This window comes from Primulina huaijiensis, chromosome 2 (assembly GCF_012295235.1).
Source record: "Primulina huaijiensis isolate GDHJ02 chromosome 2, ASM1229523v2, whole genome shotgun sequence".
Classification (NCBI taxonomy): Eukaryota; Viridiplantae; Streptophyta; class Magnoliopsida; order Lamiales; family Gesneriaceae; genus Primulina; species Primulina huaijiensis.
This window is the reverse complement of record NC_133307.1, coordinates 19,279,845-19,295,485: the sequence shown is the minus strand read 5'-3', so window position 1 is coordinate 19,295,485 and position 15,641 is coordinate 19,279,845. Positions and strand designations below refer to the sequence as shown.

At 34.8% G+C, this 15,641-nt stretch overlaps 1 protein-coding gene across 2 annotated transcripts; it reads left to right on the top strand.

Moving 5' to 3' along the window:
* Positions 1-919: 919 nt before the first annotated feature.
* On the top strand, positions 920-6,434 carry LOC140967908 (probable E3 ubiquitin-protein ligase RHG1A). Of its 2 annotated transcripts, XM_073428695.1 has the most exons (6): positions 922-1,192; positions 1,359-4,124; positions 4,938-4,991; positions 5,509-5,616; positions 5,783-5,926; positions 6,024-6,434. In XM_073428695.1, the coding sequence occupies exons 2-6, from the start codon at positions 2,379-2,381 to the stop codon at positions 6,153-6,155; spliced, it is 2,184 nt and encodes a 727-aa protein (XP_073284796.1). In that variant the 5' UTR covers positions 922-1,192; positions 1,359-2,378; the 3' UTR covers positions 6,156-6,434. The 2 variants fall into 2 exon arrangements, with proteins under 2 accessions (XP_073284802.1, XP_073284796.1); XM_073428701.1 differs by having other exon boundaries at positions 920-4,124; positions 4,941-4,991.
* The last annotated feature ends 9,207 nt before the right edge of the window (positions 6,435-15,641 follow it).

Here is a 15,641-nt window from a genome sequence, read left to right as displayed (position 1 = left end):
AAAAATGTGGTATATATATATATATATATATATACTAAATAATATTAATTAGCAAATTTATTAACTTTTCTTATATGTATATAAATGAGACGGAGCGGTCAAGTTTTTACTAATTGTGATTGCATAAATCTAAATAACGCTCATAATACTCATTTATTGCTGCAACATCGAACTCAAGTCAAACCCAAAATTTAATAAATAAAATTGATTTAAATAATAAATCTTAAATTTAAGAATTGAAATGTAATTATATTATACAATTTAAAAGTGTTTTTATCATATTAAATTAAATTGACAGTTTCTAATCTTTCCACCACAATCCTCAATTTGAAATTTCGTTCAAAAAATGAAAACGATCATCTACAAATTTTGTTTTGACCAATTCACAAAATCCAAGCCATCCAAAGATTTGAGATCAAGTTTTATAACAAATTAAAATACAAAAAAAAAAAAAAAACAAAAGATACAAAATATTTAGTCTCTTGTTTTTCATGTGAAGTAAATTTAAGATTTAAATATATTGAATAAGTATGATCTGATTTGATACCCAAGATGAGCGCATTGAGACTTGATCAATGGAGTACAAAAACAGCCGTCTGATGAATGTCATGGATGCATAAACAAGGGACAGGTGCTTGGCGTGAAGATTTTGACAAACAAAGGAAGAGCCTTTCCGCCCGTTTCCTCTCACGAGAAAGACTTGGAAACTGTGATAATTCTGAGCCTATAATTAAAGTTTTAACCCTTTCTTTATCATGGGGATTTCCCTTTTGGTTTTGGTAATATTATTGGTATTAGTATAATATTAAACAAAAGTTTTCATTTTCATTAACATCACACTCTGGGAACTGCAGAGATGAATCCTTCCACATTTCTGACTTTTGGTTTAGTTATTTAATTATTGTGGGCATTAATGAAAATTGGAAAGCTCTCTTTTTTATTGCGTTCTTGAAAAATTTTCGTGTCTATCTGTGCATAGAGGTGTGAATGTGGCACTGTCGCCTATTGGTGGGGTGTTTTTGAGTAAATTAAAGATTACTGTCCTCGTTAATCCTTCCACCCATCTCTCAATTTCTCTTCCTTTTCACACAGCACCCACCAATTCATTCCCATCTCTTTTATCCTCATCTCATTTCAAGAAACTTTTTTTTTTCTCTCTCTTTCTCTACCTCTCAAAAATTTTCTGCACAAGGTTTGGAGTTTATGTTGTTTTCTGTTTCGATTTGCTTTCGTTTATTCTGGGTCTGAATGTGGAAAAGAGAGGTGTGGCGGGGGGAGATTTTGATGATTGTTTGATGTTTTTGCAATTTATGCCTGCAAGAAGAAAACTTTTTTAATGGTTGTTTTGCTGTTTTCAGGTCTTGCCTTTTCATCTGTTGCTCTCTGGCTGGTAAAAGTTTCAGATTTCTTTTATTCATGCTTGATCTTGAATGAGTCCACCATGTTAGCTCTTTTCAAGGCTGTTTGTTCTTTTAATTTTTACTGGTTAAAAATATGATCTTTCGTGTTATTTGTTCCATTTGGTTCCTGGGATTCATCCGTTGCATTGTCTTTTACGTTTCTATTTTCATTTTTCTGATGGGTTCAGCATCTTTATTTGGGCAAATATTTTGGTAGTTTTAGAAGTTAAAGTGTCTTCTGATTCCTCTTGTGCTTTTCCCTTGGTTAGATTTGTGGTTAGGTAATTCAAGGTCGAATTTTTTCCAGATTTTTTTCGAGGTCAACATTTTCCTTTCAATTCCTTCACCACTTATCTTAGTGTTCCCACCGTTTCGTGATGGGCGGCTGATGAATGAACAATTTTTTTTGTAAATTAGGAGATTGAGCAACCTTTTTCTCCGATATGTTTGTAGTACTTTCAAAATGCTAAAAATGCTGCAAGCCCTCTGTACGTCCGTTCAGATTCTTAAAAAGTCATAGAAATTGTAAAGATGTTGAGAAATTTGAAATGCCCATTAGTTTGTTTGTTTCGTTCTTTTTATGTTGTTAGAATACTAGCACTATTAATGTTATGTTCTTGTTTGCGCTGAAAGCATTTGGCATTTATATATTTACTCAGAGATGATAAAAATTTTATGCTGATTATCAAGTGATGTCTGGTGATATGTGTTATTTTGGATAAAAAATATCGGGGGCTCAAATGTTTTTAATTTTGATTGACTTACTAGCACAGATGAAACGTTCCTTTGCTGTCATTTCTGGTTCCTTATGCTATTTTTCCCTATAAGTCTCTGAGTGTATTTACGTAAAGTATGTGACAAGAACTTTTCAATGTATTAATCCTTGAAGATTTGCTGAAGAACAGAACTGTTGGATACCACAACACAGGTGTATTCGAACCAGTTGTGTGTATTTGAAGAAATCTAACGGTAGCCCTAATGCAAGGGCAAAGGAGTTCTGTCAGTGCCACCTTGCCCGAAAATATAAGTTTTGATCTTGGATTATCATCAGTTCCTTCTGGCATAGATTCACAAATGTCCTGGAATAGTATGCAGGCTTCTGCGCAAAATTTTGTTCCTGAGTACAGAATATCATCAAATGACACCAATATTTCATATCTGCATCATGTAAGACATGATGGCGTGAATGGCGAGTGGAGTGCCGGTAGTTCAAGTGCTGCGCAGAATCAAGGCGAGCAAAATGAGGGAAAAACAGAAAATATTATCAGCACTCACACTCGAGCCACTCTCACCATAGAAGAACGTCAATTTGAACAATCTAATTTTTTTTCATTTGACATTCCTAATGCAAATCCAAATGACAATTATACTACAGATGGGTTGCTTCATGCTCGGGATTCCAGCTCGGAAGCCCTTCTGCAGGATCTTAACATGAGTTCAGGATTCGGAAGCAATGAGAATGATGATGTTGAGATAATCGAACTTCGCAACACATATGCATCTGTTGGATCATCAAATGGTTATAGGACATCTGTTAGTGGTTCCTCGGATTCTTTGAGGTTTCCGTCTGGATTTCGTGGATGTTCAATGGAAGAGAGTGAATACGGGTCTGGTTCTTTGGATGGTCAACGAGCATCTTGCAAGAGAAAAATATTTGAAGTGGTGGGACAGTCTTCTGGAGCTGGCAGTTCAAATTCGTATCAGAATGTTGAAAGAAGTCAATGGACCGTACAATCTGCTCAGCTTGATGCAAGAAACAATACAATGCCAGCACAAATATCCAACAACCTTGTCACTAATAATGGATCGGAACGGTCAAATTCAAGGATTAGGATTGGTGTCGGAGAAGCAGTTTCTGCAGGTCCATTTTCTTTGAATCCCTCCAGAACTGCTGAAAATTCTCTCAGGAATTTCAGCTCGCGGTCAAACAGACGACAACGACAAGATCAAATACCTGTAAATCCATCTTCAACAGAGGTTGAATTTGGAAGTGTAGATGGTTCATCTTCTCAGAATTCGTCGAGATTAGTTTTACGCAATCGTCTATTAGATTTGAATCCATTTCCTGTGGCAGAAAATGGAAGTGTTCATGGGCAGTCAGCTCTTTTGCAAGTTCCTTTTGTTCGCCAAAATCTTCAGTCTAGGTGGAATGAAGCATCTAGCTTGAGAACCAATGGCCCATTTGCTTCCACTCCTATTTTAGGAGAGAGGGATGCTAGACTTTTTGATGAAACTGCTCAAAGAAACATTCCCATAAGCATTTCGGATCATCGCATCTTTATTCCGGATCGTGAGATGAGAAGTTCATCTCGGTATCCCATAAACTGGAACTTTGCTAGTGGGAATAACAATATAGCTGGAAATGCTGCATCTACTTCTCAGGTAGCCACATCTTCAGGGCTCGATTTTGCTTCACCTAATTGGTCTCATCGAAGATGTCCACAATATCCTCAGAGACTGTCAGAAATTGTTCGAAGATCTTTGTTATCCTCAGCAGGTACCGAATCTGGGGGTGGTCAGAGCAGTAATCTTGCCACGCAGACAAGTTCTTCAGCTACCTCACAAGAGATGCCGCTTACGTTTAGACCGGGTAGTCAAGGTCAACGTATGTCGAACCAAAGGTCAGCATGGTTGGAGAGACGTCGTGAAGGTGCTTTTGGAACACCTAATTCACTACGAGTTTTTGCTTCTGCTACTGAAGGAAGAAGTGCTGTTATGTCTGAGGTATGCTTAGACACACACACACACATATGTACATTCTTTTGCCTGCATTTGCATCTCCTTGGAGTTTTGAAATTATTTTGGCTGATTTTCAGCTTATTGGATCAGCATCATGTTTCTTGATTGAATCTTACATGGATTCAATAATTTCTTTTGGATTAGTGGTCCTTAAAGATGCCTTACTGTTGATTTTATTTGATCAATTGGTAATTCGAAATCCTATGTGAGGTTAAGCAATCATGTTCCTCTAGTTGAGACTTCGATGATAAGTTGAATACTGGCTGTTTAGTAATAAGTTTGTAGTGTTGTGCATTTGGATTAGGTACGAGGTCTCTGATGTCCTGACATTCAAACATAACTTCTTAGTATGCATTGGTTTGACTAAGTGGGCCATGTGAGAATTAGATTTGTGGTGATTTGGTGTATATCGCAAGGGAATAATCCCCAGAAGACTGTGAGCAAAACATTTGATTTTGATGGACAATCCATTTGCAGAATCTTATGTATTCTAGCATTAAGCTGGCTTATTTGTTCTTGATGTTTTCATGTGCTTTCTAACACATTTGTAAACATGTGCGTAATATATTCATCGACTGCCTATGTACTCGTGCATTAATGTTTAGAACCATGCTGTTTTATCTTGATGCACATGTTTGAAGATGACCTTTGGTTCTCATACGACCTCAATTTTTTATGCCTCACTCTTTGTTTGTCCCGGTTTTGTATCACTCAATATCCATATACTATCGAAGAAACTTTCCTGATATTATATATAAAACATTAAACAATTTGTTTCTGAATATAATTTATCTACAGCAGATTCGCCAAGTCTTGGATCTTATGCGAAGGGGGGAGGCGTTGAGACTGGAGGTTTGTGCTTCTTCTTTTTAATCGTCTTTTCTTCTTTTTCTTGTGCATCATGCATGACCATGCGTCGCAACACCGGCATCTAACTATTTTCCCCCAAATATGATGTTATAATTGTGTTGCTCAATATTTAGTTCCTTGTGCTTTCGGTACCATAAAACTTGTAAGTATAGTCCAATTTGATAATCCAGGATATAAAATGCACTCCTTTAGTCCCAAAATTGGACGCTTCCACTTTCTTCTTAGCATATATCACGTGTTATTTCCTAGAATATAATTTTTTTCCCTTCCAGAAGTACCTTGGACGATATCGTGATGCACGTTCTCTCTTTTAAAACTCAGTTCAAAATGGCATTTTCAAATTGGGATGGAGGAAGATTATCATCTGTACCTTTATTTTGTGTAGTTAAGGGAGGTGTGGTTCTACAGGCTTAGTTTGTATGCGGTGGTGATCGGCTGATATTTAGAGAAGCGAAATAGTTTCTTCTTTATACAATGGCTGTTTCTGTTTGTGTGCTAGGACTTGATGATCCTCGATAATTCAGTCTTTTTTGGGATGGCTGATCTACATGAGCAACATGATCGACATCGTGACATGCGGTTGGATGTAGATAACATGACTTATGAGGTGAGACAAGTATTGACACGTGATGTTTAGACTGTTGTTTTGTTAAGAAGATTTGAGTTGTATTTGTATCACCAACTGTAATTCTCGATACCCAATATCAAGCGCTAGATTCTACACCCTCTTTTCACTTTACCAATGGCCACTCAATTTTAACACCCTCTTTCAGGAGTTATTGGCCTTGGGGGAACGGATAGGTAACGTGTGCACAGGATTGACCGAAGAGGTCATAATCAGTCGTTTAAAAGACAAGAACTATGTAACAAGCGGAGCCGAAAATCCAGCGGAAACAGAGCCTTGCAGTATATGTCGGGTACGAAAAATTGTTTACTTGAAATATCATAAATCTGCAATAAGAAAAAAAATCACATGGTGTTCATTTCGTTGCAATGCTGGATTATCCGATGCAGGAAGAGTACAGCGAAGGAGTCAACCTTGGAACGCTGGACTGCGGCCACGACTTTCATAAAGACTGCATCAAACAATGGCTCATGCTCAAAAATTTGTGCCCCATTTGTAAAACAACGGGATTGAAAACGTGAGACATGGCTGACCATTTTGGCCATTGTTTTGTTCCTTGGATCTTGAATTATTGACGCCATGGATGCTCGTGACTTAAACGAAGCTCATATAAGTTATGAACTTCACTTTTTTTAAAAAAAATATTTCTTTTTCCCCGTAATTATACATTTTGCGACCTTCCTGAAATCTCGAGTTCTTTCATGTGGAGGATTAGTTGTATCCTTCCACATGAAAGATAAAACGATGTTAAAATTGAAAACTCATTTCTAGCCAATCATTGGATTACATGTTGGAGATTTAAGTATTTTTATTGTCGTATATATCCAGCGTTGATTCTTTCTTGCATGGTTTTTCTCTAACCCAATCTTTGAATTTTTGTTCTTACATTTATTGGAAACTAGTAAATATTAAGTGCGTTGCATATGTGAGATTCTTTTTTTTTTCATATTAGTGTTTGAGTGAACACTCTATTAGTATACGTCTTTACATTTCGATGACAAAAAGAGAGTTTCTTATACGTTATATTGTTTTTTTTAAAAAATAACTTAACATAATAACAATAAAAAATATAACATAAAAATGACATAATGTTTAGTTATTGTAATGCCCGAATTTTGAAAAAAATAAAATTGTGGCATTAGTTGTGATGGTTTATGACTTTACGTTATGGTATGAATGTTATAGAATGAAATAGATAATGGATGGGTAGAATCAAAGGTTGAATTTGAGCTAAATAGATAATGGAAGTGCATAAACGGTATGAAAAATGTGGCAGTAGTTGTGGTTTTTAGCATAATGTTTTGTATATTGATCCAATTGATGTGAGACCACTTTTATTAGAAAGATAAGACATAAGGCTATAACTTTCTTATTTTGAGTTTTGGTCAAATCATTAGGGAAGACGAGCCAAAAGCGCCCCGAAGTGTGTCGTGCGTATCGTCGTTCTTACAATGACACATGTTGGGATATTGAGCATAACTTTTTACTCAGACCTCCAAATGACATGAGGCCAATTGGAGATGCAAGCCAAGACATAGAGCTACAACTTTCTAGTTTACCACTTTCGCAAATTCTGAAGTTAAAAGTACGTTTTGGGTAGAATATTGCGCGCCATCGCGCAGGATCCGGCGCCCTAGAGCGCGGGTTGCTGGAATTTTGGGTGTTGGGCAGTATGGTGCGCGCCCCTGCGCCAAAACATGCGCCATGGCGCCCAGCACTTGTACAAAAAATGTGTTTTGAGGTTTGGATGGTAAATAATAGATTGGGGAATGATTTTTGTATCATTTCTTCCATCCTCATTTCTCTCCGTCGGTTTAGAGCTAAGGTTCCTCATTTCTCCTTCAATCCAATTTCTTTCAAGACATTAATCTTTTATTGAAGCCTTAATCTTTGCTTGGAGATTAGAAATTCTTCTCCTCAAGAGTTTATAAGCAAGGTAAGAAAGTTTATTTCCTTGGGTTAGTGATTGAAGGGAAAACAATGGGTTGTTTGGTTTGAGTGTTGAGGTAAAGTTGTTAACATAATGATTGATGGTATTGTATGTATTGATATTTTGGAAAAGAAATGGAATTGTAGAGGAGCTAACTCTTTAGCACGCACGTCACGTGTTTGACAAAATGATTCAATGAATGTTTTTATGTCATATTACGGTTAAGAAATGATATGGATTTCTTCTTTACACAATTGTTGGGATTTGAGTTTTCTTGAATATCAAAATTGCGGATCTTGATTCGAAGCATCATTGAATTATTTTGAATTTTGTACAGAAATTGCTCTGTTTTGATAAATGATCCGAGGTCTTGAGTTATAGTAAACTTCGAAGGTTCAAGACTTCTCACCTATACATTTCGATCTTCTTTTGGTAATATTTGAAAGGTTTGTTACGGTCGGTAACATACGAGGTAAAAGTATCATTTTTATTTTAAATTGAAAATTCTATGGCTCGATGAATTACTTGTGATTTAATGATGATTGTGGCCTTGAGATGAGTTTATTATAATATCGAAATGATGATATTGATTTGCATCATTACATTGCATATTTAGCCACTTGTTGCCTCAGATTTGATATGGCGGAGGTTGCCTTGATTTATTGATTTGTTGGACGTATGGGGCTATAGTTGAGTTGGCGTAGTGTATGCGGAGGTCGCTGCTATGGCCTGAACACTCTCTATATGCGCCCCATAGTCCTAGGATTGTAGAACACAGCACCCAACCTCGAGCGGATGAGTAGGTGGATGTTGCTGGGTGATTCTCTTTCCATGGGTACCCTATGACCAGATGATTCAATTGATCTTGAGATTTACTGATAGCCCACAGCTTCTGGTCATGCATTGCATTATATTGCATCTTTATGAATTTAATATGAAATACTTGTCACTTTAATTCTCATATGTTATTGATTGTATCATACTGGGTTTATACTCACCGGCATGTCCGGTACCTCTTGTTTTCATGTGCTTGACGGTAGGTGAGGCGAGGCTTGGGATGCCAGAGTCCAGCTCAAGGCGAGGAGATACGAGTTAGAGTGGGATTCTCGGGTCTTAGGAGCTATTTTATGATGTTGGGATTTCTTTATTTTGGCATGTTGAAAATTATATTTCAAACATTTGAGACAATTAAATTATTTTGACGATGTTTATGTGGATTTGTGAACCACAAATTATGTATTTTACTCGATAATTTGGTTTGTTACAATTATAATTATTAGTATTAGATATCGGACCCGGGGCCCCACAGTTATATTTATGGTATCTTCTAGCTAACATAAACATGATATAATGTTCGAGTTGGTTGAGTAGGTGAGTGTTCGATTTCCTCTGCAAACGTTTTTTCGGGCTAGTTTGTCGCACATAGCTTGTCTACTACGGTTTACTTGGCTAGCATAATTTGCAGGCTATTGGATTAGTCTGGAGATTTACCTAATACACACTTAATGGTGCAGTTGTGGGTTCTCATGTCATAAAAAAAATTACAAGAAGTTGAACCATCTATCTATTTGTATGATTAAACATTTTATTTGTTAATACTATCTCTATTTATATTTTATACTATGATTTTTCGGTGTTGATTTTCCAAACTATATAAATATTTTACACTACAAATTTTCTAATGAAAACATTAAATATAAATTAAAAGTATACACATATGTTAATGGTCTTCTAGAACAAAAGTAATTTAATAATGTGTTCATCTTGATCCAGACTTGACAATCAAGTTTTCCGATAAAATAAAACGATGTATCTATTATTATAAATATGATTTCACTAAACTCGTATTAGTTGTTTATTGAATGGTTGCTTTTGGAATAAGTGGTAAAACTCGCATGAAGTTACCTCCATGTACAATAATCTTCTCACCAAATGGTTTTCGAATTTCACTTATTTTTTATAAGCTTTTATCGACAACTTCAACTATTAAGTATTTTGGTCATTAGTGTTTCGTCCTAAATAATCAAGTGTACTTTATGCAACAATTTAGTAAGACCGTTGTGTTTGAAATTGTACAATAACTTTGTTCGTGCAAAAAGTCTTTCCAATGTATGTGACATGTGAAATATACAGTTTCATTTAAAAATTTAAAAATATTATGATTTGGTTCTGATAGATTTCTTTTACGTACATCATCTTTGAAAGTTGAAGAAATATAACAATTAACAAATAATCAAATGAAGTTAGTCACCTGACATGTTTATCCAAAAATATAATTTGTTGTTCTATCTTTATCAGGCTTCATAAGTGAAAGAGTGTGAAATATTTGTTTTAGTATTTTAAACGTATAAATTACAAGGTTAGAAGATGTTAATGTTTTATCAATTTTAAAAACAAACGAAGTTAAATAAAATATATTGTTATAATCTCAAATTGTTTTCTTATATTGAATGGACTATGCAGATTCAATATCAATAATTTGACGAACCAATTCTTAAGGTCTGTGTCTATTTGGATAAGTTTAATTTTTAATTGTTGTCAGAAGATTAGAATCAACATTTTTTCATGAAAATGCTGGCAAAAATGTATTTGGGTTCAATAGACATTTAACAATAATTTTTAATTCAAATTTGATTCAACTGATAAATACAAAACAAATACGATATAATATTAATAAATAAAAGTTTTAAAATCCAATTTATGTCTATATTTCACTTGACTATTACTTTTAACTACCGAATCAAAATGATAAATTTTACGTTTTAATCATTAATTTTATAAATGGTGATAATAATATTTCATATTTCAAATATAAAGAGAGAGATATATATTAGCTGAAAGATTATTATCTATTACGATAGACTTGTTGTGAAAAAGTAAAAATTTACGGTAAAAAGTAAAAATCTCAAACTCTCAAAATTATCACACTACACACTTTATAATATTTTTCTCTCAACTCAATTGTGATTTTCTTCACAAATGAGAGATCTATTTATAGAAAATTTTTACAAATAATCCAAAAATAAAATACATCATTACCTTCATCATCACACACAAATTTCAATATTCAACATCTAATTTTACCTAATTTTCAACATTCAAATATTCAACATTCAATATTCAAATATTCAATATTAAAATATTAATTTTCAACACTCCCCCTTGTGATGATGATCATAATGATTGTTTTCATTACGTGTTTTTATACTGCCTCGTTAAAAACCTTACTAGGAAAAACCCATTGGGATAAAAACCATAGTAAGGGAAAAAGAGTGCAGTCACGTAAACTCCCCCTCATGTTGACACGAACAATTCTTCACAAATTTCGTAGATTGCGCATCCCAATATTATATATGTGCTTTCTGAATATTGTCGTAGGAAGTGCCTTTGTGAAGAGATCTGATGAGTTTTCACTTGATTGAATGTGACGAACATCAATACATTTATTCTTCTCAAGCTCCTTGGTGAATGCGAAGAACTTAGGAGGAATATGTTTAGTTCTGTCGCTTTTTATGTATCCTTCTTTCATTTGAGCAACACATGCAGCATTATCTTCATATAGTATCACAGGCTTCTCGTCGAATGATAATCCGCATGAGATTTGGATATGTTGAGTCATTGATTTTAACCACACACATTCACGGCTTGCTTCATGTAGTGCAATAATCTCGGCATGATTTGATGAAGTTGTTACAAGTGTTTGTTTCTGTGAACGCCAAGAAATTGCAGTGCCTCCACGAGTAAATACATATCCAGTTTGAGAACGTGCTTTGTGTGGATCAGATAAGTATCCAGCATCGGCATAACCAATTATACTTGGATTAGCATCTTTTGAATACAAAAGTCCCAAGTCTGTCGTTCCTCGTAGATAACGGAATATATGTTTAATTCCGTTCCAATGTCTCTTTGTTGGATATGTGCTAAATCTTGCCAATAAATTTACGGCAAAAGATATATCAGGCCTTGTACAATTTGTAAGATACATAAGGGCACCGATAGCACTTAGATATGGTACTTCTGGACCAAGAATATCTTCATCATCTTCACATGGACGGAATGGATCCTTTTCTATGTTTAATGATCTAACAACCATTGGAGTACTTAAAGGATTTGATTTGTCCATATTAAAACGTTTAAGGATCTTTTCTGTATAATTTGTCTGGTGAACAAATATTCCACATTCTTTTTGTTCAATTTGTAAACCCAGACAATACTTGGTTTTTCCAAGATCCTTCATTTCAAATTCTTCTTTCAAGTATGACACAACTTCTTGAATTTCCTTATTTGTTCCAATGATGTTTAAATCATCAACATATACAGCAATAATTACGCATCCGGATGTTGTTTTCTTAATGAAAACACAAGGGCATATTGAATTATTTACATATCCCTTTTTCATCAAGTGATCACTTAGCCTATTATACCACATTCTGCCGGATTGCTTCAACCCATATAATGATTTTTGTAATTTCACAGAATAACATTCTCTGGGTTTTGAACTTTGTGCTTCAGGCATCTTAAATCCTTCAGGGATTTTCATATATATATTACTATCAAGTGATCCATATAAGTAGGCTGTAACAACATCCATAAGACGCATTTCTAAATTTTCAGATACTGCCAAGCTAATCAAATACCGAAACGTAATTGCATCCATCACAGGAGAATACGTTTCTTCATAATCAATTCCAGGCCTTTGAGAAAAACCTTGTGCAACAAGTCGAGCTTTATATCTTACTATTTCATTTTTCTCATTTCGCTTTCGAATAAAAACCCATTTGTATCCAACAGGTTTTACACCTTCAGGTGTAAGGACTATAGGTCCAAAAACATTACGTTTATTTAGCGAATCCAATTCAACCTGGATGGCATCTTTCCATTTTATCCAATCCTGCCGATTTTTACATTCACCAAAAGATTTTGGTTCATGATCTTCATTATCATTTATGATGTCGATTGCCACATTATAAGAAAATATATCATCAATTTCTTCTATATCTTTTCGGTTCCATATTTTTCCAGTATTAATATAATTGATAGAGATTTCATGATTCTCGTCAGTTTGTGGTTCTGACAAAACATTTTCATCATCATGTGTTTCTTCAGGAACATCATTCTCTATTTTGTGATCATTATGTGTTTCTTCAGGAACATCATTCTCTATTTTGTGATCATTGTGTTTCTCTATGAATTTTCTTTTTCGAGGATTTTTATCCTTGGAACCAACTGGCCTTCCACGCTTCAGGCGTTTAATGACATCATGACTATCTTCAATTTGTTTCTTCGGAATTTCAATTCGAGCAGGGGCATTTGCAGCATGTATATATGATTTAGTTACCCCTTTTGTGTCTGCAAATGCATCTGGTATTTGATTTGCTATTCTTTGCAAGTGCACAATTTGCTGTACATCTTTTTCACATTGTTTTGTTCTTGGATCCAGATGTAACAATGATGATACATACCATGTAATTTCTTTTTCGGTATGTTTCTGTTCTCCCCCTAACATTGGGAAGATTTCCTCATTAAAATGACAATCAGCAAAACGTGCTGTGAACACGTCGCCTGTCTGTGGTTCAAGATATCGAATGATCGATGGACTATCATAACCAATATAAATTCCAATCTTTCTTTGAGGTCCCATTTTCTTTCGTTGAGGTGGTGCAATAGGCACATACACCATACATCCAAAAATTCTCAGATGAGAAATGTCTGGTTCTTTACCAAATGCAAGCTGCAATGGGGAGTATTTATGATATGCACTTGGTCTGATGCGAATTAATGAAGCAGCATGTAAAATTGCATGTCCCCATATAGAAATAGGGAGCTTTGTTTTCATAATCATTGGTCTAGCAATCATTTGCAGACGTTTAATCAATGATTCAGCCAATCCATTTTGAGTATGTACATGAGCAACAGGATGCTCAACAATGATTCCCATAGACATACAATAATCATTGAAAGTCTGGGAAGTAAATTCACCAGCATTATCAAGTCTAATTTTCTTGATTGTATAATCGGGAAATTGATTCCTCAATTTTATTATTTGAGCAAGTAATCTTGCAAATGCAACATTTCGAGTTGACAATAAACATACATGTGACCATCTGCTGGAGGCATCAATCAATACCATAAAGTATCTGAATGGTCCACATGGTGGATGGATTGGTCCACAAATATCACCCTGAATACGTTCAAGAAACATTGGTGATTCAGTTTGGATTTTGGCTGGTGATGGTCTTATAATAAGTTTTCCAAGAGAACATGCTTTACATTGAAACTTATTATTCTGAAAGATCTTCTGGTCTTTCAATGGATGACCATGTGTATTTTCTATAATTCTTCGCATCATTGTTGAACCAGGATGTCCTAATCGATCATGCCAATTGGTTAATATTGAAGAATTATCAATTACCATGTTTGATTCAATGGGACGTATATGTGTATAATGCAATCCAGTAGGGAGCATTGGTAGTTTTTCAATCACATATTTCTTTCCTGATTTATATGTGGTAAGACACATATATTTCTCATTCCCTTCATTCATTGTTTGAGTATCATACCCATGGGAATATATATCATTAAAACTCAACAAATTTCTTTTCGATTGTGGTGAATATAAAGCATCATTGATCAAAAATTTTGTACCATTAGGTAACAAAAATTGTGCTTTACCACATCCTTTAATCAAGTCTACAGGACCTGATATTGTATTCACCATTGTTTTTGTTGGTTTTAGTTCCAAGAAATATCTTTTATCTCGGAGGATAGTGTGCGTTGTACCACTATCAGGTATGCAAACTTCAGCTTGGTTCATAGCATTTTCCATATTTGAACTTCAAAAAAAAATATGCAATGAAATAAAATTACTAACAATACATTTATAAAAATAAAATACAATACAATACATATTTAAAAATATAACACACTATAAAACATTATCATATGAATACAAGAAAAATAAATTATTGTACATTTATATTCCACCAGTGTATTGTTCATTTTCAGAGAAATCATTAAGAAAATCTGCAGCATCAATATTTTTCATTTCTATCCCACTAACATATTGATCATTTCCAGAGAAATCATTCAGAAAATCAGCAGCATCAAAATGAGTTGAATTACTCAAACGGTCACTGCGTTCAGTGAAGTTGGTCTCTTTTTATTTCCCCTTTATCGATTCTTTATAGAGCTTGCAAAGGTGCTCGGGGGCTCGACAAATACGAGACCAATGTCGTGGAGTGCCGCATCTGAAACAAGAACTTTCAAATCTTTTCGAGTCATTTTCATTAACGCTCATGTTCTCTTGATGCCTTTTCAGTGGGTGGTTCGTGACGCCTTTTTGAGATGAGTTATAAAAATAACTATCTCGATTGTTTTCAAAACCACGGCCTCGACCACGACCATGACCAATTCCACGTCCACGTCCACGACCACGACCACGACCACGACCTCGACCTCGACCAAAACCATGTCTTTGAATTTGATTTTGGTTTCCAGGTTTAAATTCATTTTTACTTACAGCATTTACTTCTGGAAATGCTGTTGATCCAGTGGGTCGGGACTGATGATTTCTCATTAATAGCTCGTTGTTCTTTTCCGCCACAAGAAGACAGGCGATGAGTTCAGAATATCTCGCAAATCCACGCACTCTATATTGTTGCTGTAGAGTTATATTTGATGCGTGAAACGTGGAAAATATTTTTTCAAGCATTTCTGATTCTGTAACCTCATGTTTTCAAAATTTTAATTGCGAGATTATTCGATACATCGCCAAATTGTAATCACTTACTTTCTTAAAATCTTGGAATATCAACATATTTCATTCATCACGGGCGGTCGGAAGTATAATTTCCCTTATATGTTCAAATCTTTCTTTTAATCCTTTCCACAGAGCCATGAGATCTTTTTCGATGAGATATTCACATTTCAAACCTTCATCAAGATGTCGGCGCAAAAATATTATAGCTTTTGCCTTTTCTTGTGATGAAGATATACCATTTTCTTTAATAGTCTCGCTTAGACCCAATGACTCAAGATGCATTTCTACATCGAGAGTCCATGGCATATAATTTTTCCC